At 42.8% G+C, this 21662-nt stretch overlaps 1 protein-coding gene across 1 annotated transcript in view; it reads right to left on the bottom strand.

Annotated features, from left to right (window-relative positions):
* The window catches only part of PTGIS (prostaglandin I2 synthase), a 44210-nt gene extending 25541 nt beyond the window's left edge, over window positions 1-18669 (bottom strand). Inside the window, exons 1-2 of the mRNA XM_081917025.1 lie at window positions 17952-18669; window positions 3554-3677 (exon numbers count right to left, since the gene is read on the bottom strand). Coding sequence (XP_081773151.1) covers window positions 3554-3677; window positions 17952-18037 — 210 coding nt within the window. The 5' untranslated portion in view covers window positions 18038-18669. The remainder of the gene's footprint in view (window positions 1-3553; window positions 3678-17951) is intronic.
* Between the last annotated feature and the right edge of the window lie 2993 nt (window positions 18670-21662).

The following is a 21662-nucleotide window of genomic DNA, read 5'->3' as shown; positions in this document are numbered from 1 at the left end:
CAAGACCAGCAGCACATCACAATATTATATAATTAAGGCTTTTGATCTTTGATTTGCTTGGAAGAGGATAAAAGATTCTCCAATTTGTTGATATTAGACAGAAGCAGGATCTCATTAGCCACTGGAGAGATGTTAAAAAAAACTTTGGATGGTTTCCTAGAATCTGTGTAGGAGCTGTGTCACACTTTTAAATTTGGAAATCCATCATGATGGAAGTCAAGACCGAACTGCAGAATTACAAATAGCCATAGGGGGAGGTGAGCCTTTAATATTTGTATTTCCAGTTTGATTTGGTAAAACTCCCTTGGAAAGACTAATGTTTGATGCAACCGGTCTGGGAAAATTAATGAGCAGACGCTTAGACTTGATTTCATCATAACTGAGTGAAGATGGCGGCTGCCAGAAGCAAAAAAGACCTTTGGATTGATTCGGCAGAAACACCAGCATGTGAGGAGATGCTGCAAACTTATAGAGGGGAATCATAGACATAAAATCCACACAGAAACACATCATTGCTAGTTTCAACTCGGTTGTGGGAACAACTCAGAGGCCGTGAAAGAAGGAAGGTTAACAACAGGAAGAATTAGAGGAACCATCGGAAATGACTGAAAAGCAGTAGAGATATGAGATGATCAGAACCCGCCGAACTTGAAGCATGGAAAGTCCTATTAAAAAAATTATAATTTGGCAGAATATTTGGATTATTTGATATGTATAATTTGGAATATTTAATGTGATTTGCTTGGATTGTTAAAGTGGAAAATTTAATAAAAATGATTTAAAAAAAAAAAGACCAGCAGCACATCACACAACAGTGTGGCACGTTCCTGTCTGTGTGACATGTGAGTGGTCTGCATGTCTGTGTTAGATAATGTCACAGAGGAAGACTTCTGATCTGCCTTTGGTGCCTGTTTCAATTCTGGTGAGTGTGTGTGCTTTCGTGTGGGTTTATATGAGCTGTATGTGCGCTGACGCCATGCATTCCGGTCAGGGTATATTTTCAGTGGCAAAAGCACCCGCAACCACCACTCACAAGTGGCCTTCGGAGAGTTGGCTAGCCCAGAGTCCAACCCCCAAGCTGGAAAGGGGTTAGCTACCTCTGCGATACAATGAATAAAATTCAAGGGTTTCCCAAATGGTAAAACTGTGTCATAACTTTGTTCACTGATTCCTGTGCATAGGGCTGTCGCCATGCGTTTCCCTTGAAGCAATGGTTGAAGAGAAGAAGGCTGTGGGTCAGCAAGAATGGCTGGTGTTCCCTAATAGTGCAAGATCTCCCTACGAGTTTATTTCTCTCTCTGAAGAATTATGTATTGAGCAACAGGAGGCTGCACAGATGAGTTGTCTAAACATGAAGGAACTGTATCATTATGTAAAACTGACGCTGCTCTGTGACCTGTAAAGGGAAGATCACATAAAAGCTATCCCTGTGTAGACTATTTTGTACACAAAGCTTCTCACATTTAAGGTTGCTTGGTCATCATCTAGAGATGGTGCCTGGCTTTTGAAAAGCTGCAAGACAGGATGCAGCTGCTTTGCCTTGTCCCACCCCATTGCCTCAATTATCCCATCACCCACCTTCATCTCCCGTGAGGCAAAAGAAGAATTTTGTTTGCAGGCACAGGCACGAAAGAAGTGGAAGAGGCACAGGAGAACTGAAGGCACAGCAGCTGCATTCTCTCTTGCTTTTTGGAGTGTGAAATTGGATCTTGGGATACAATCAGGGCTTTTTCTTCAACTGGAACTCGCCAGAACTCAGTTCCGGCACCTCTCAGGAGGGCACCATTATAAGAGAACAAGGGAGGTGTTCATGGTGAGTTCCAGCACCTCTTTTTCTAGAAAAACAGCACTACATACAATGCATTTGGGTCGTGAATGGGCCTTATGCTGGCTGGTGATAGCAGTGAGATCAGCTTGGGATCCAGCAGATCCTGGGCCAGCTCAGCCCTACCCACCTGTTATGTACTGAGCTGAATCCTAGAACAATAGGATCCAGAATGCAGCAGTCTGATTGGTCCGTGGGAGCCACCCAATCCAGCTCCAGGTGGAAGTGAATCAGCGACCTGATTGGCCTGCAGGAGTGGCCAATCAGGCTTCTGGAGGAGGTGAATCTGCAACCTGATGAGCCTACAGGAGCAGCCCGGAATTAGCCAATTACACGGGGCCCATTGTTTAAATAATGTATATATAGCTAAATGTTTTGGGGAAAGTTTCATTCATTGCTACTATGAGCTGAATAAAGAGCATGAAAGTATATTTCACTGGCGACGAAGGAGGGATTCCACTGAGCTGACTGCCATGCACAGCACTGCAGCACCGCCAACTGCCGCACCACTGCATCAGACCGTGCATCCAGGCTTCAGCTCCGGTGCCCTCCTTCAGGGCTTTCCACTGGGTGGAGATAGTGCCAGTAGACCTCTCATTTGCCCACCTATTCAGAACCAAGTGGAGCTGGGCAAATGAGAGGTCTGGTTCAGCTGGGAGAGCTGGGTGGACAGACACCTCCACTCAATCCAAATGCCCCACAACCCAGTGTCAGAGTTGGATTGGTCTGTTAGTAAAGTGCTAAGAGCAGAATAAAAGCATAGAGAGAAATGGGAGACTGGTTATTGAGAGTGAGGGAGAGCAGAAGATCTAGGAACTTTTTCTAAATTTAGACCAGCTTTCTGGGACCACCTGCTTCACAGGACTCAAGGGAATTCTGGGCTTCTCCTACAAAACTAGGGTCTCAAGTTGTCAACAGTTCAGGAATGGCTCAAGACACTGAAAGGACAAGATAGAGATAGTGCTCTTCTCAAACTCAACTGGGCAGGCATTTAAATCTTACTTCAACACTGGTGGTGGGACAGTGTCATACAAAGCAGCAGCTTCAGGGGTGCTGGACTGGCCACCAGGCACACACAGCTCTGTTAGGCAACACTTCGCTGCTTATCCCCAGCCCTTAGCACAGGGCTCACCCATCTTTTTAGGCCTATGGGCACATTTAGATTTGTGAGTGAGTCCCATGGACACCTGCTCTAGGGTCACTTTCTTCCTTACTCCCTAAATCACACACACACAGTGCACACACGTGGAGACACAGAAAGAGAAAGTGCATACACATATCCTAAGTAATTTGGGTAAAAGTTTGACCCAGTAGAATTAATCTAAACCCTGGAAAGCAAATACAATCAAAAGAGAAAGAGGGAATGTGTGTCACCCTACCAACTTCCTCCTTCAGCTTTATGTACTCAAGGGAGAAAAAGGTAAATATCTTCACCACTCATGATGAAGAGGGGAAGAGGGGTGGGTAGAGGCTCAGAGCCTTTTAGGCCCCCCAAGGGTGTTATTGTGTCCACAGACCCCATATTGGTGACATTTGTCCTAGCATCTCTCTGCTAAATGCTGCTAATCTCCTGCCCTGCTACAGGCACATCCTCTGACCAACAGCACTGGTGATGTGAGGAGCAGGAGACCAGGGCCTGAGTCATGGTGACACCCATTCATCGCCTTCGAAAAACAATAATGTAAAATTAAATGCTAAGGTGGCTCACGGAGAGGACTTGGTACTCACTGTGTAAATATCCCCATGCTTCTTCTTCATGTCAGTCATGAACTTGGCGGCATCTCTGCCAAATTCCAGCGCGTGCCCAAGCCAAGGAATGAAACCTTTGTCAAGTGGAGGTTCCCCCGGTCGCCTGGAAATAAGGCCAATATGGAAACTATTAACTATATTGGCATTTAATCATTCCAAACTCTTATCATTAGCATTCCAAACTCCCTTATACAGTGGTACCTCGGGATGCGAACAGGATCTGTTCCGGAGCCCCGTTCGCATCCAGAAGCAAACGTAACTAGCGATGGCATGTCTGCGCACATGCATGTCGCTTTTTGCCGCTTCTGCGCATTCGCGTGATGTCAGTTTGAGTGTCTGCGCATGCGCGAGTGGCGAAACCCAGAAGTAACACGCTCCGTTACTTCTGGGTTGCTGCGGAGCACAACTCAAACGTGCTCAACATGAAGCATATTCAACATGAGGTAGGACTGTACAACAAGTGCAATATTAATGACATCTATTCATCTTGACATGTTGGATGATTTTTAAACCCGTAGGTGAAGCATTCTGTATCCGTATTCCTCCTGTGTGTGACAATTATTCTGAATAAAAAGAGAGTCCTTTATTTGAAAGATTTCTCTCTTTGAAGGGTTTTCCAGTCCAACCAGTCTGCTGGAATAGCTCAGTCGGTACAGCATAATCTTAATCTCAGGTTTGTGGGTTCAAGATTCCTGCATTGCGGGTATTAGAGTAGGTGATCCTTGTGGTCTCTTCCAACACCACAATTCAGTGATTCTATGATTTATTTAAAGAAAAAGACCAGAAAGAAGGGGAAATGGAGGCTTTGAATATGCCTATCAGCATTTAGCACTGCGGGAACAAACTGATGGATTATATTTCTAGTCAAAATAATTATATCACGCGGCTGCAGGAATGCAATGGATAAAAGACTGGATTACGTTAAAAGAAACTGACGTGTTAGATCTAGAAGGCCACAATACTAGGTATGGCTGGCACGGGTATTTAGTATATGACAAAGTGAAAGCCCACAGGGGATTTTTGAGCCATGTGATAAGGAAATCATTATACAGTACAAAATATGGATTGAATACAAAGGAATATTGGAGCCAAAGATACCCCTGTGGACCTCAGCCACAGAAGCCATGGCAGTTTAAAAAAGAAACATGAAAGGAGAATGGCCGACATACAGATCAGTCTTGGAAGTAGATAAGGATAAACCAACATTGAAGAAATATGAGGAAATTAAAAACTTGCTAACAGATTGGCTACAATATTTCCAGCTACTTCAAAGATTAACTATAGATTCAAAACAAGGAACTGCAAAGGAAACGTCTAGATTTGAAAGAGAATTAATATTTAACAAAAAGGAAAATATTTCACGAGTGTATGAGCATCATCTGGAATGGGAAACAAAAGAGGAACAAGTTAAAGCAGTTATGGTTAAATGGGTGCAGGACTTTGGGCATAATATACTTATGGAGCAATGGGAGAGATTATGGACAACAGACATTAAATTCGCAGCATGCTATAATCTCAGGGGAAACGCCATGAAAATTGTATATAGAAGGCATCTTACTCCCAAAAAGCTTGCTGTATAAAGGGAAAACATCAACCTGTTGGAGATGCAAAAAAGAGGAGTGGTCATACTATCATATGTGGTGGACCTGTGTAGCCATTGGCAAATACTGGAATGATATTTATAACGAGTTTAAGAAACTATTTAAAATCACCTTCAAAAAACCCCCAAAGATATAAGAACATTGTTTATGTATTGTATAACAGCAGCTACAACCCTTATAGCAAGGAACTGGAAGAATGAAACGCTCCCAGAGATTACAGATTGGCAGATACTCATGTTAGAATATCTACAATTAGCAAAACTGATGGAAGCAGTTAGAGGAATATTGAAACAAAAACAAAACATGGATAATATTTAAGAATTATGTAAAACTTTATTGTACAAATAACTCCATATTAGAAGAAATTGTGTGATATCTGTAAAGAAAAAGATCAAAGGAATGTATACAAAGCAGAAAGAAATTATATTAAACAATGTAAACCTGTGTAAAAAAGAATGTTATATCAAACAGTATAATGAGAAGGATGGGAAGGATTGTGCCGATGAGTACTTTTACTATGTAAATAACTTTGTCTTTTTTGGTTTTTTATTTGATTTCTTTGTTTCTTATCTGTTACTTCTTTATTTCTTCTTCTTTTTCTTTATAAATTTTCTATTTTATATAATTTTCTCTTTTTTTAACCTCTTAAGAGATAGTACATAATGTTTGTACACACATGCAATTTTTTTAATCCATAAAGAATTGATAGTTTAAAATAAAATAAAATAAAACAAGCTAACAGTCACAAGAATAGGGTGGGTCCTAAAAAATAAAGATTTCAACCATTATATATATATATATATATATATATATTCTAAATTTGCATCTATACACATAAAGTAGCCAAGGCAAAAAGCCATGTCTTCATTTGCTCTCTTTATTGGTAATTCCTCAATGGCCACTTTAATTGAAGGTCATCGGCAGTGTCACAGATATTAACACCCCAGGCTGAAGTTGCATTTGCTCTCACACACAATGCTTTTTGTGCTCAGCTTTCAGACATACGGTAATCACGTGTAAAGAAATCAAGTAATGCACATGCTGTCTGTGTTCAAATGGGGGAGTGATCATTTTCCTCTGCAAGAGGCCCGTGCTGATACTGCAACCCAATCTCAATTGTTTACCTATGTCTTAAATCACAGTGATTAGTTGAATTAATAAAAGGCTTAAGAGGAATGGAAATCTGCTTTTCTGTTAGCCAAAAACCAGCAGGCCACACAGGATTCTGCTGCTAACCAATAGCTTAGCTTACGTAAACTGTGGGTTAATCTATTCTAAAAATGGACGGGCAGGGTGACATCTTGGCTCCAAAGCCTTCCTGCAGTTTCAAAACCAAAATGTTAAAAATACAGCATTACAAAAAGGCGTTTATTATTTCAGTTTGATTTGAAAGCACCTCAGGCCTTTCCTGCATTTTGTACGCTCTTTTAAAAGTCAGTAGAAGCTATGTGCAGGCAGGTAAGCATGCTAGATTTTTCCAGAAAAACACTGGAGGAAAAGAAAAGTGGGGCAGAACATTCTGGAATGAGTTGTTCTCCAAACTCCTGAATTAATTCCTATTTATAACCCTACCATGGAATCCAAAGCAGCAAACATTTTATTTAATCATTTCATTAAATTTATAGGCAGCTTGATTGTTTAAAAAACTTCAAAGTGGTTTACAAGAAGATAAATCGACAAGAAAAATTCACAACTCTACTTTAAAACATAAGGTAAAGGTACCCTTGCCCGTACAGGCAAGTCGTGTCCGACTTTAGGGTTGCGTGCTCATCTCGCTCTAGAGGCTGTGAGCTGGTGCCGTCCGAATACACTTCCGGGTCACATGGCCAGCGTGACGAAGCTGCTCTGGTGAGCCAGCACCAGCGCAGCACACAGAAACACCGTTTACCTTCCTGCTATAAAGCAGTCCCTATTTATCTACTTGCACTTAGGGGTGCTTTCGAACTGCTAGGTGGGCAGGAGCTGGGACCGAACGACGGGAGCTCACCCTGCCGCGGGGATTCGAACTGCCGACCATACGATCAGCAAGTCCTAGGCATTGAGGTTTTACCCACAGCGCCACCCGCATTAAAACATACAAAAGTTAAAATGCTAAAACAGATTAAAATTACCTCAGCTTCCTAAGCATCTGGGAACAAAAATGTTTCAGACCATACCCTGGAATCCTCAGACGTACTCAGAGTTAACATACCCTGCAATTGTCTTGGGAAAACCAGGACATTCCATTTTTCTCCCCACAAGATCACAACCACCATTTTGGGTGCCGTGACCTCTCAATACTTTGCGCTGAAACTTCACCCTTTTTTCAGGGCTGCAATCTTGCACAGTGCCCCAAAATGCACTCTTTTGGGCACAGTGAGAGCATGACCCAGGATAATGTGCTTCATTTGGGCTTCATGATCTCACACAGGTCACGCAACTTGTGCAGGAGCATAGATGGGAAGATGTGCCTCCTGGTTTTGGGACTCAACATGTTGGAGGGTAGGAAGTAAACACAAACTGTTTCTTTCAGAGGTCCAAAAAGAAGAAGTGGATCTAACGAAACAGTGGGCTCATCAGGCATTTCCGTATCCCAAATGAGGAACTGGACACGGCTGGTTTTCCTAAATCAGAGAGGTCTAGCTTGTTTAGAGTATGGCTAGTTCAGATCATGACATGTTGAGCTACTCTTTCCAAGAATGCAAATCACCACTCCAGGCTTCTTTAGAAGGAAGGGTGAGAGATAAAATATGACAGACTCTCCAAGTGTTCCTATTTTCCAGGGACGTCCCTGATTTAGAGAAGCCGTCCCAAATTCTGATTTGATCCTGGAATGTCCCACTTTTCCTTAGGATGTCCCTATTTTCTTTGGAACAATGTTGGAAGGTATGGCGTCATCCGACCCCCAAGCCATATGAAGGCAATCCAGTATAGGGAAGGATTATTTGTTTTAATGGTTAATGTTTTATTGTGTTTTTATATATGTTGGAAGCTGCCCAGAGTGGCTTGAGCAACCCAGTAAGATGTGTGTGGTATAAATAGTAAAATTATCGTTATGGAATGGGACGTCCCAATTTTCATAGGAGAAATGTTGAAGGGTATGATATGATAAATCAAAGAATACATTCAAAGCCTCAAGATCCTCGTGGCCAAAGCAATGCCCACAAACATATCTGTCTCTGTTTAGATTTTTATTGCTGAGTTTTATATCCTTGAAATGGGAAAAGACCACAGCCAGAGGCCACAAGGAAGAAGAAGAAGAAGAGTTTGGATTTGATATCCCGCATTATCACTACCCGGAGGAGTCTCAAACCCCTCAAACCCCCATCGTTCAGCCCGGACACTGAGGTCCAGCTCCAAGGGCCTTCTGGCGGTTCCCTCACTGTGGGAAGTGAAGTTACAGGGAACCAGGCAGAGGGCCTTCTCAGTAGTGGTGCCTGCCCTGTGGAACACCCTCCCATCAGATGTCAAGGAAATAATCAACTATCCTATTTTTAAAAGACATCTGAAGTCAGCCCTGTTTAGGAAAGTTTTTTATGTTTAATGCTGGGAAACCCAGCCAGATGGGTGGGGAATAAATAAATGTATTATTATTATTATTATTATTATTATTATTATTATTATTATTATTATTACCGCATGCCCTGTAGCACTTATTACTGACAGAATATGAAGATTGTCTGCTCTCTCCAAACATTCACAATTTTCTAAACCCCTGTCAGGTCCTCAAAAAAGGACAAAACCCCAAACCTTTTAGCCATAGTTTAGACCCTCAACTCATATATCATTTTAGACTGCGTATTTTCCTGACAATAAACCCACTGACTTAGTTCCCAAGAAATGTGCTGGGAACCAAGCTGCCCGTTTCTCAGTTCCCTATTTTGATTAAATAGGATGGCTTGAATTAACGCCTGTACATTGGCATGCCACAACTTTACATAATCACTGCGTTTGCTGGTTTTGGCTACCAGACAAAATAAAGCAAAGGACGCAGGAATCCTGAAATAAACTGTCTCCCTCACCCACCCCCAGTTTCTACTGTACAAGACAATTTACAAAGAAATACATTCTGTCCCGTCAGTGGGAAAATATGATGGCCAGATACTGAACGCTATTAGCAGATGGAAATAGCATATTATGAATTAACTAAATAATCAAATAATTAAATTTATATCCCAACCTTCCTCCCCATGGAGACTGGGTGGCAAAACAAACACATCATTATTATTATTATTATTATTATTATTATTATTATTATTATTATTATTAAAAAAGAAATTTAAAAGAGTTCTAATATATTAAAAACAGTCCTAACGCAGAAGCAGACAGGGAAAGATCTCAACTTAAAAGGCTTGTTTAAAGAGGAAGGTCTTCAGCAGGGGCGAAAAAGACAAAAAGAGATGGTACCTGTCTAAATTCAAGAGGAAGGAATTCCAAAAGGTAGATGCCACAAAACTAAATGGGTTAAATACTTCCCCCCCCTCAAGGTCCATCCCCAGTAGTGCATTTAAAAAAAATGTTTTCTATAACAGCAACAGTAAATAATAAAGTTTAGGTATGTTTATTGAATTTTTAATGATGCTCCAGAAGAACACCATCATCAATGATATAGAAAACTGCTGAGAGATCCTCTTCCCTCTCCCTCAAAGTCATCCGTCAGGGTGACCAGGGCCAATTCTATGTCAGATCCAGACTGGAATGAGTCCAGATAATGAGAGTTTGAGTCCAACAACATGTGGAGGTTCTCCACCCCTTTTAATGGCTTGCTTTTGTGCCAATGTGCCTATGGTATCTCTTTATTAACAACACTGAATTGTACAATATATTCAAACCAATGTACAACTACTCACAACAAGAAATCACCATCATCAACAACAATTTATTTAAAATCATAATACTACGATCACTAAGGCTAAATACTAAAATACAGTGCTTTACAGGGCATCTAGCAAGCAAAACTCTTTCTCCCCCTTTGCTTCCTTCTTTATTTGTCCTACTAGTTTGGGACATTTCAATTTATTCCAAGTTTAACAAACAGTTCTGAAGAGTTGGACTGGTGCATAGAGGCACTTTGTATGTGCTTACAGGATTTTACATTCCATGACTATTACTCTTTTTTAAAAAAGGGGGGAGGCATTCCCCCCCCCCCATTTATTTTCTTATTTCTGCTCTGTTTTCCCTCAGTGAGACCAAATAACAGCTATGGAGTTGGTGTGGTTTAGATTTGGAAAATGGCAGGAGAGAAAGAGTTAACCCTCCCGCCCTCAGTACTAAAGCACAGATACACCCTTTCACCCCCCACATAAGCACAACCACCCCCAACAATTTGTTTTTGTTCCAATAAAACAAAAAGAAAATAAATGTTGTGAAATTGTATCTTAAACCCCTGTGCTGTTTGGCCCATTCTTTCTTACAGGATTTTCTCAATGTCCCATCTCCTTCCTTGATCTTCAATGTGCAAACTGGAAATGTCTTAATGCTCCCATCAGCCTCTGCTTTCTGCTTCTCTGGTGCCCTGTGCAAAAGGGAGATGAGCTGCCCAGTTTGCGTTGGTGAATTCTTTTGCTGGTTTTGTGGAGCTAGCAGATGGCTGGCCGCATTTCCCCTTCTTGCCTTAGGGGCTTCCTTAAGCAGATCACTGGGACAATGACAGAAGCTGACTGCCAACACAAACGTCTTTTGAGCAGATAATCTCACACACACAGCACGGAACGGGGCAGGAACAGCTTGGCTCAGTCTTGAAGTGAAATTCACATGGCAAGAGTGTGGTCAGATCCTCTCCTTTCAGTGTTTTCAAAACTTATAGTCTTCTGCCGCCAGCTGATTCTTCCTTATAATACCCATTAAGTCGGTTATGTATACTTTTAAAAGCTCAGACTTCTCAACAAGTCCTGTACGTGTGAGGATAGAATGCATAAGAAGAAGCTTGCCAAATCAGCCTTTGCTGCCCAGTTAAGTACAGTGATACCTCTGGTTGTGAACGGGATCCGTTCCAGAGGCCTGTTCGCAACATGAAAGGTACGCAAACCGCAGCAGCGCATCTGCGCACGCGAGGGTTGTGATTCACCACTTCTGCGCATGCGCGTGATGTCACTTTGTGTGTCTGCGTATGCGTGAGCGGCAAAACCCAGAAGTAACCCTTTCTGGTACTTCCAGGTCGCTGCAGGACGCAACCTGAAAAAACATAACAGGAAGCAAATGTAACATGAGATATGACTGTACCTCGATTGAGCACCACCAAAGAAGTTTCTCTGTGCCACAGAACAAATGGGTAGGCCAGGGGTAGGCAACCTAAGGCCCATGGGCCAGATGCGGCCCAATTGCCTTCTCAAACCGGCCAGTGGATGGTCCGGGAAGCAGCGTGTTTTTACATGAGTAGAATGTGTCCTTTTATTTAAAATGCATCTCTGGGTTATTTGTGGGGCATAGGAATTCATTCATTATTATTTTTTCAAAATATAGTCCGGCCCACCACATGGTCTGAGGGACGGTGGTCCGGCCCATGGCTGAAAAAGGTTGCCGGCCCCTGGGGTAGGCCTTCTCCCCACACTCCTCACCTAACTGCTACATAGGAGAACAACAGCCAGAATTGTGAGTGAGTGAGCTGCTGCTCAGTGGTGGACTGTGGGCTGTACTGAAAACCCAAAGGGGAAGCAAGATCTATGAGAGCGTTAAGGCTGGGAACCCTTCTTCCTATGCTCAGGTTGTATAAAATAAAGCTATTCATTCCAAGGAAAATCCTAACCCTATCACTAAATTAGAGTTACAACTTAAAAAAAAGAACTACAAAGAGTTACTAAAAACCAAAAAAAGAACCGCAGACTCTCTCACCTGGCAGGCCCTCATAAAAGCGTCAATAGAAAAAGACAATACCAACTTCTGGAAAATTATTTCCAGCCAAACCAAAGCTCCTAACGAGGGCACAATAATCCCTGCAAACTCATGGGAAGAGCACTATAAAGTGCTGTTTAGGGAACATCGACCTTCTGCGCTGCTTAACATCCCCTTAGACAATGATACATCATGGCCCCCAATATCTGAAACTGAAATCACTTCGTTAATTCTACAAATGAAATCTGGCAAAGCCCCAGGAAGTGATTTCATTGTTGCTGAACTTCTGAAAGCGCAAATAAACTGGTGGGCCCCGGTTCTTGCAAATCTATTTTCATATATAGATAAGACAACTGAAATCCCTAAAGATTGGGGACTGGCTATAATTGTGCCTATATTTAAAAAGGGTAACCCCTCTGACCCATCTAATTATAGACCAATTAGTCTTCTGAATGTGATCTGCAAACTTTATACAAAACATCTATGCCTAAAATTATGTGAATGGTTAGATCATAATGATTTACTAGAAATTGAACAAGCAGGGTTTACATCTGGACGTTCCACTATTGATCACTGCTTAGTGTTAGATTATTTTGTCTATAAGTATGTGAAACATTGGAAAAAGTCACTGTATGCAGCCTTTGTGGACCTAAAGGCAGCATTTGATTCTGTATCCAGGGGTAGGCTCTGGGCCAAATTGGCCAATATGGGTATTAACAGAAGGTTATTACTTCTGATGATTAAGCTTCATGAGAACAACACCCTCCAGATAAGACTTGCACAGGACGGCAGACTCTCTAGAGAAATCCCAGTCCAAAGAGGAGTTAGACAAGGATGCCTATTAGCCCCATTTTTATTTAACATCTATGTTAACTCCCTGGTCACATGCTGCCGTGAAATCGAAACCCACCCCCCCGTGTTCTCTAACGGCAGAAAAGTACCAGTTTTAATGTATGCGGATGACGCTGTTCTTCTCTCTCAAACCAAAGTGGGTCTGAAACGTGCCTTAGGAAAGTTTAGTGACCAATGTAACACTGAACTGTTAACAATTAACTTTGCCAAAACCAAAATTGTACATTTTAACCGCTCCTTCAGGAAAGATAATTGGAGCGTAAAGGGAAACGCCATTGAACAGACTAAGACCTTCCAATACTTAGGCATCACTTTCTCTTACAATGCCAAATTGTCAACACACCTGACCACATCAGCTATATCAGCAGGAAGAAGTGCAAATGCCATCCTTAGATTATTCAGAAGGAAAGGAGCTGGCTTTCTACCGATGGCCCTAAAAGTTTTTCAGGCAAAATCTTTAGCCCAACTCCTGTATGGCACTCAAATTAGCCCCTCTGTCAACCTTAAGACCCTTGAAACAGTACAATCAAAATTCTTAAGATCACTATTTGCCACCCCAAAGTGTACACCTAATGCAGTCTTAAGGCAAGAGGCAGGACTACCCAGAGTGGAATTAAAAGTCTGGGAGCAAGCAATATCCCTCTGGCTGAAAATCCATTACAATCCTAAGGGACTGTTACCTTGCTTCCTGGCCGCAGTTCCCTATCCTCCTTGGCTTATGCAAATAACTAACAAGATCAAACAAATTGGCCTAAACCCTGAAAATCTCTTTCTTGGAACTCAGAACAAGGCAAAGGCAATTATCACTCAGAGACTTTACGATGTCGAATTACAACAAGAAGACGCCCTACTCCCGGAGACATATAGATGTTTAAAAGCTTGGCCTAACTTTGCAGCTGCCCCTTATCTAACTAACATCACTAACGAAGCTTATAGATGGGCTTTCTCCAGAGCCCGCTTTGAGACAATGCCCTCAGCAGTGCTGTACGGCAAATTCACGCGGGTACCGATGCATGCACGTCTCTGCCCCTGTATGTCTGATAGGGTGGAATCTGTTACACACATCCTTCTGTCCTGCAGATTTTATAGTGAAGAGCGAGCTCGACTTATCTTGCCGCTTTTGTCAAAATTCGTACCCCTACGGCATTATTTGGAATCCTCCCCCAAAATTCTAAGAAAATACCTTCTGGAGGATTCCTCGGGCTCAATATCATATGCGGTGGCCAAATTTTGCGCTTTAGCAATCAGGAAGCGTAGATTTCTGCTGTTGAATGGCACATAGCGAAGTTCCCTTGTGTAATCTTTTTTCTTCTTCTTCTTGATGTTCTTGTGGATCTCCCTTTTGTTTGACCTTGTGATGTTTGGTGTCGCTGGCTTTTGCCGCAACAAAACTTGGTAAACTTGGTAAACTTGGACTTCTGAAGCCCACCCCATATTGCTGTGTTAACCGATCTTTTAATTCTTCTTATAAATTTTTACTCACCCATTATCTATGCCTAATTAAGTATTCTATGTATATGTTTGGTTCTTGCTCTTATTTATTTAATAATTATTCACTTAGATTCATACTGTTATGCTACTTATTTAGATGTTTTGCTTATGCTGGTCTATGACCGTAATAAAGAACTTGACTTGATTCCAAGGAAATCAAGAGCTCAGTAAGTGCAGGTAGCTGCTTGAAAATTGGGTGGGAAGTAACAATATCCACGTCCGCTCTGAATTAAGTCTCATTAACTTTAACAGGACTTACTGAATATAGAATTGCACCCTTACACTAAAGGTAAAGGTAAAGGGACCCCTGACCATTAGGTCCAGTTGTGACCGACTCTGGGGTTGTGGCGCTCCTCTCGCTTTATTGGCCAAGGGAGCCGGCGTACAGCTTCCGGGTTATGTGGCTAGCATGACTAAGCCACTTCTGGCGAACCAGAGCAGCGCATGGAAACGCTGTTTACCTTCCCGCCGGAGCGGTACCTATTTATCTACTTGCACTTTGGCGTGCTTTCGAACTGCTAAATTGGCAGGAGCAGGGACCGAGCAACGGGAGCTCACCCCGTCACAGGGATTCAAGCCACCGACCTTCTGATCGGCAAGTCCTAGGCTCTGTGGTTTAACCCGCAGGGCCACCCACGTCCCATTCCTTACACTAGGCATGTCCGTTTTGGAAGCCTAATCTGGCCTGCTGTTCGATTTAATCCATCCTCAGTATATGTCCTGGGGTAAAATCCCCCAAAAAGCTCAACTACTTCAATCCTAAAAAAACCCAACTTCACTCGGGCCTCACGCAAGTTCACTTCACCAAATCTGGCCCTCTTTGAAAGAAGTTTGGGCACACCTGCCTTACACTGCTAACCTGGAAGTAAACTCCACTGAACTAGGCTGGACTTGCCGCAGAGTAGACATGAATAGGATTATGGTTTATGGGTTGTGGCCAATGCTAGTCCTGCTTAGAGTAGAACCACTGAAATAAATAAATATGACTATCTTAGAGCCATTGATTTCAATGGGTGTGCTCTGTGTTAAACATGCTTTCCCAGAAGTAAGTCTCATTGAACTCAGTGGGAATTATTTCTGAGTATACATGCAGAGATTGCACTGTAAGTGCATTAGGCTACCCATTACCCTGAAAGCTATTTTCTTAAAGAAGGCGGTGGTGGAGGAGGAAAATAGTAATAGCAAACTCTTCCAGGGGTTTAACGTTGTTAACCTGTTGCAAGAAAACTAAAGAAGAGTCTTAAAGGAGCCCTAAGATTTTGAGTTGTTTTAATAAATGATTTTTATTTATTTGTATAGTACCACCTATGTAAATAGCACTTTACAGAGGAACATAAGAAAACAGATGTCCCTATCTAAATCTTCTCTGGCATCTGCCTGCCCTGAGCTTCCTTGGAAGCAACAGGAAAGGAAATGCCAGAAGCTCCCTCGACACATAATTCCAGAACAAAATGCTCTTAGAATTGTGGATAGGTAAGAATACTCTGGGGGGACCACACATCAGTGGGAAAGCACATTCCAGGCTTAATCCTTGGCAGGCTTGCTGAAATGTACATCAAGAAACAGCTCGGGAAAACCTTTTTCCTAAGACCCTAGAGAACCTCCACTTATCCGAGTAAACAAATATTTATTTTACATGTTCTTTCTTAATATAAATCCACAATACAGGACATCATCATATACAACATGCAGTAGAGAGATTGTTTCTGTCCCTCCTGATAATGCTTTGCATGCAGCAGATTTATCAACTATATTTTGAATGGTTTGCAGAGGGTCTTTCTGTCTGGTATGCTGGTGGTTGGACACATCCCTGGCTTCAAGGTGTGAAATGGAACTGGATGGGATAGGGATGCCCTCTATATATAACAGTGGACTCCAGGGCATTTTTTTATTCAGTGCTAGTCCTACGCAGCATAGACCTATGGAATTTATGAGCATGGCTAACTTAGGTCCATGAATTTCAATGGGTCTATCCCACATAAAGCTTAGTTGACTACAACCCTACATAACTTTGAGCCTCTATCCGATTTCCATGCATGCATTAACATGCTAAATGCAGGCCAGGAAGACAATGCGGCTCAAATGTACATATTATCTAGAAAACTTGGAAATGACATTTGGACAGCATGTCCACGATGTAAATCCACAAATCTATATTTGTATACTACCCATAAAACTGAGTTCTCTAGGTGGTTCTATGCCAGCAAATAAATCTAGCACACATATGCTGGAGGGGCAGCCCTGTTTGTCTGTTGCAGCAAAAGCAACAGAGTACAGTGGTACCTCTGGTTAAGAACTTAATTCGTTCTGGAGGTCCGTTCTTAACCTGAAACTGTTCTTAACCCGAGGTACCACTTTAGCTAATGGGGCCTTCCGCTGCTGCCGCACCGCCGGAGCACAATTTCTGTTCTCATCCTGAAGCAAAGTTCTTAACCTGAGGTACTATTTCTGGGTTAGCGGAGTCTGTAACCTGAAGTGTCTCTAACTCGAGGTACCACTGTACTGTGGCATCTGAGTGACTAACAACTGTACAGTATTATGGAACAAGCTTTTGTGGGCTACAGCCCACCTCATCATAGTCTTTAAGGTACCGCAAGATTATTTGTTACTTTTTCATGCACGTTTATTGATCCTCACATGATGACTCTTGCCACATGGTAAAGACTGACAGATTGGTTTATGGCATAAACTGTCATAGACCAGAGCAGCTTCATCAGATTAATTAAGCATTATCTTCAGACGATAGATATATCTGTTAAAACACATGCAAACACAGGAGTAACATCCTGCACCCACAGATAATGGCATTATTAAGAGTTTCATGCACTACTGGCTGAGCTATCCTAATGGTGTTCAATGAAAGCATTAAACCACACTAAAATTATTTTTAAAAATAAGATACAAAACGAATGACCAACATTAAATGCTCCCCCTTCAATAATAGACCAACTTTTTGATTTGCCTCTTCAATCCTGCCTCAGGTCCAATCCCATTTTATGTATTTCCTTATGTCCCTTTATTTTATTATGCCACATTGTTCCATTATGGAACCCAATACTGCAAACATATATTATATACAAAAACAAAAAATGAAACAGAAAACACGCAACTCTCAAAGGAGTTCACAAAAAGAATAAAGCAATGAAATTATAAGTGAAAGCAGGTTTTTTTTTTAAAAAAAAGCTATTTAAAGCATTCCAAAATAATTAAGATAAAAATAAGCTAAAAACCAGGCTAAGACACGTGCCAACATTCTACATGCCTGGATAGGCTTGCAGAAACAAACATGTTTCTAACAGGTGCCAAAGAGTACAATGAAGGCGCCTGCCTGGTGTCAATAAGCCGGGAGTTCCAAAGTGTAGACCGCCACGCTGTCACCCTAAAATACCGTCTTCTTAAAAATGTTGAAGGAGTATTAAGGGGCACATGTAACAGTGCCCGTTTTAAGCAGTTTAGTGGGCATCCATGGGGCTAAGGCGACCTCGCAGATAAATCTCCCAGGAGAAATGTCCCACATCCAGATCTGGCGAGCTCCAGCGAAGCCGCTCTCCTGCGTCCTCAGCCCAAACCTCGCCTCCTCCAGAACAGGTGGAAGCCGCCGCGAACCCCAACCGCTCACTCACCGCGCTCTGCCGAAGCGAGAAGCCAGCAGCACCAGCAGCAGCACTAGCAGAAGCCCCAGCAAGCCGGCGGTGAGGAGCGAAGCCATGGCACGTCGGGGCAGCTCAGGAGAAGCCGGCGCCGCGATGGAGACTTGGGCTCAGCCTTGCGCGCACGCTGCCTCTGCACGCGCTTTTGAGTCCCTCGATCTCCGCCCCCGAGGCTCCTCTCTGCCTGCCCCCACCCGTCCAACCGCAGCCTGGCTCGCCGTCAGACCGCAAAGCCCTCCTCGAAGGCGGCAGCAGCAGCAGCGCCTTCAAGCCGTCCCACAGCCTGGGAGGGTAGCTCTGCCTGCCTCTCCAAAAGAGGCCGCGCTCCCTCTTCCTTTGGATCTCGCCAAGGCAGGTGCTGGTGGCAGCCGCCTTCGCCGACCCCGGCCCTCCCTCCAGAAGCTCCAGAAAAGGGAGAAAGGCACGGCCGCCATCCAAGGTGGGACAGGCAACGTCGGTTCCCGGGCTTCACTTCGTCTCCACCGTTGGCGAGAAGAGCCAACGGTTCCAGTGTGCGTTGCGCGCCCAGAGCGCGTGGATGCCACACGAACAACCTCCAGCCTCGCCCAGTGGACGGGTGCGAGGCTGCGATTTCTTCCAGGGAGTGGTTGGATCGCTCTTGGGGAATGGGTCGCACTGGAGCCCTCTCAGGCCCCCAAGAACAAAACAAACAAACAAACAACAGGGCCAGGACCGCAGGACGCAGCTTTGGTGCCTTATTCCCTGCCCCTCCCATTAAACGCGTAACCGTAGTAAGCCTTCAGAGGTCTCTGGGAGTGTCCTCTTTGGCTGGGTTCACACTCCCGTTTGCACTGTGCTCACTGCATTTCCAGCGCTGGGTTTTCAATCCCTGTCCACACGACCACGTTATCCAAAATGCATCTCTCTCTCTCTCTCTCTCTCTCTCTCTCTCTCTCTCTCTCTCTCTCTCTCTCTCTCTCTCTCTCTCCCCCCTTCGTTATAAAATTCGCTGAGTTGTTTCTCAAACCAGCTTCTTGTTTCATCCTAAGTCATCTCTAGCCAAGGGGTGAAAATACCTTTGTATAGGGTAAAAACATCAAAGCCTGCCAATGCTCCCTTGTGTGTACAGAAACAGAAACGATTTTGACCCTAATGATGTGAACCCTTAATGCAGTGGCGTAGCGTGGGGGGTGCAGGGGGGGCGGCCGCACCGGGCGCAACATCTGGGGGTTAGAATCATAGAATCATAGAGTTGGAAGAGACCACAAGGGCCATCGAGTCCAACCTCCTGCCAAGCAGGAAACACCATTAGAGCACTCCAGACATATGGTTGTCAAGCCTCTGCTTAAAGACCTCCAAAGAAGGAGACTCCACCACACTCCTTGGCAGCAAATTCCACTGTCGAACAGCTCTTACTGTCAGGAAGTTCTTCCTAATGTTTAGGTGGAATCTTCTTAATGTTTAGGTTAGGGTTAGGGGGCGCAAATCCATGGGTTAGGGGGCACAACCCACGCTACGCCACTGCCTTAATGGGGGGGGGAGCTGTGAAATGCGGGGTGGGGTGGGGGGCAACTGCACTGCTTTCTGAAGCAGTACTGTGAACATACCCTTAAGAAAGCTTTGGATAAGGTACTTCAGCAAAGTCTCTTCTCCAGTAAGGCTGAGCAGTCATAGAGTAAGAGCATAGAGTAAGTTCTCATAGGGATTAGGTTGAGAAACAAGAAGCAGAGAATAGAAACAGACAGTTTGCTGAATGTAGACGGTGGGATCCATTAAGGAACAGTACAGTGGTACCTCGGGTTAAGTACTTAATTCGTTCTTGAGGTCCGTTCTGAACCTGAAACTGTTCTTAACCGGAAGCACCATTTTAGCTAATGGGGCCTCCTGCTGCTGCTGCGCCACCAGAGCACGATTTCTGTTCTCATCTTGAAGCAAAGTTCTTAACCCGAGGTACTATTTCTGGGTTAGTGGAGTCTGTAACCTGAAGCGTCTGTAGCCTGAAGTGTCTGTAACCCGAGGTACCACTGTATTGGGAATGGGACTTGTGCTTTTTATCTTGCTTATCTAGTTTATCTTGCTTATCTAGTTAGGGGTTAGGAGTGAGCCAGCAGCGGATTTAGGATGGCATGGGCAGTACCCGCACATAGGGAGCTGAGCCAAGAGGTGTAAAATTGAGAAGATCCATATAACTGATAAGATCCATTTCAAGGGCGCCAAATTTTGGCCTCATACAGGGTGACATATTACAGAAAGATGACCAAAGTTTGCTCCTGAGTGAGGTAGTCAAGTTTGATGGCCACCAATTTGGATTGCTTTAAAAGAAGATTAGTCAAGCTTATAGCAAAAAAAAATTAAGGTAGGTAGCTGGGTTGGTCTGAAGCAGTCGAAATAAATAAATAAAAATTTAAAATTGTTCAGTAACAATTTTCGTGTGCATGCACACTTCTTCAGATACGAAAGCTTATACCCAGAACAAACTTAGTTGGTTTCTAAGGTGCTACTGGACTATTTATTTATTTATTTAAAAATTAAATTATTGTGTTGCTTAATTCTATGGACTTTCACTTGTAGATGTTGACAATTTCAGTGAGATTTGTTCAGAAGCAAGCAGGTTATCAGACTGCAGCCTTGTTTGCAGTACAGCGGATGAATTACAGAAAAAGTCATTATTCAGTTAATCCTCCCTCCCCATTATTTTTTAGATTTTTTGTTTGTTTAAAGTCTGCAGAACAGATGTTTAGCGCTGGCTCACCATTCACCCATTCCTTATTTTTGCACTTGACTTAAGTGATTTCAGATGCATTTCACAGATTTTACATTGTTATCCAATTCCTGGTTTTATATACAGTATCTTGATATATTCCTCTCTCTATTTATTTTTACAATCACTGCTATATTTTGATACGATGCCACCAGTGTGTGTTGTAGAAACAAATACCTGACCACCAAAAAAACCCCAGTCTCCATTTGAGTTAATGCCCCCCCCTTCTTGCCAAATGCAAACTGTGACAATGCCCTGGTTGCAAGTTGTTCCTAGCATAAGCATGTCCAGATGTTCAGGACTGGCTTAGCAGTACATGGATATTACAGGATAATTCAACTAAAAGTACAGGAATGCAGGAAACTGTCTAATGATCCACCTAGTCCAGTATTGTTTACTGCAAGGGTTCTCAAACTTTCCATCCTTAGGTAGCACTTGAGAGGGTCAGGGCTGAAGCTCACCAGTCACAAAACAGTAGTGCAGGGGCAGAGCCAGTAATAAAATGGCAGAGGATGGAGATTGAGATTGGCGTAATTAGTGGGCAATGACTGGTGTTTTCTCAATATCACTATCTTAAATAATATCTTTAAGAATGGCTAAAAAATTCCTAATTTCTTTTCCAGATCTTCAGCAGAGAGTTCCAATGTTTCACTTTTCCTGAACTAATTAGGATGGGCACTAGCAGTATTATGATGCAAGTAATAAATAACACTAGAGTTTTGTTAGCGTTCGTTGTTTTAATTTTTTAGTTTATTCACATTTTTGTGTGCTCTGTGTTATTTCATGAGTCACATGTATTCAGTTTCTTGATTTTATCTGTATTTATATTATACAACTTGGTAATTTTTTTATTTGTATAAAAAGAGAGATATTGTTTATTTTTAGTAGGCGCCATATTCCATTAAAACATTTTTGTACATTTTGTACATATGCATTACATTAGTTTGTATATATTCTTCTGG

Source organism: Podarcis melisellensis (genome assembly GCF_964234715.1).
Source record: "Podarcis melisellensis genome assembly, chromosome: 6".
NCBI classification, from domain to species: domain Eukaryota; kingdom Metazoa; phylum Chordata; class Lepidosauria; order Squamata; family Lacertidae; genus Podarcis; species Podarcis melisellensis.
This window is presented reverse-complemented; position numbering and strand designations above follow the sequence as displayed.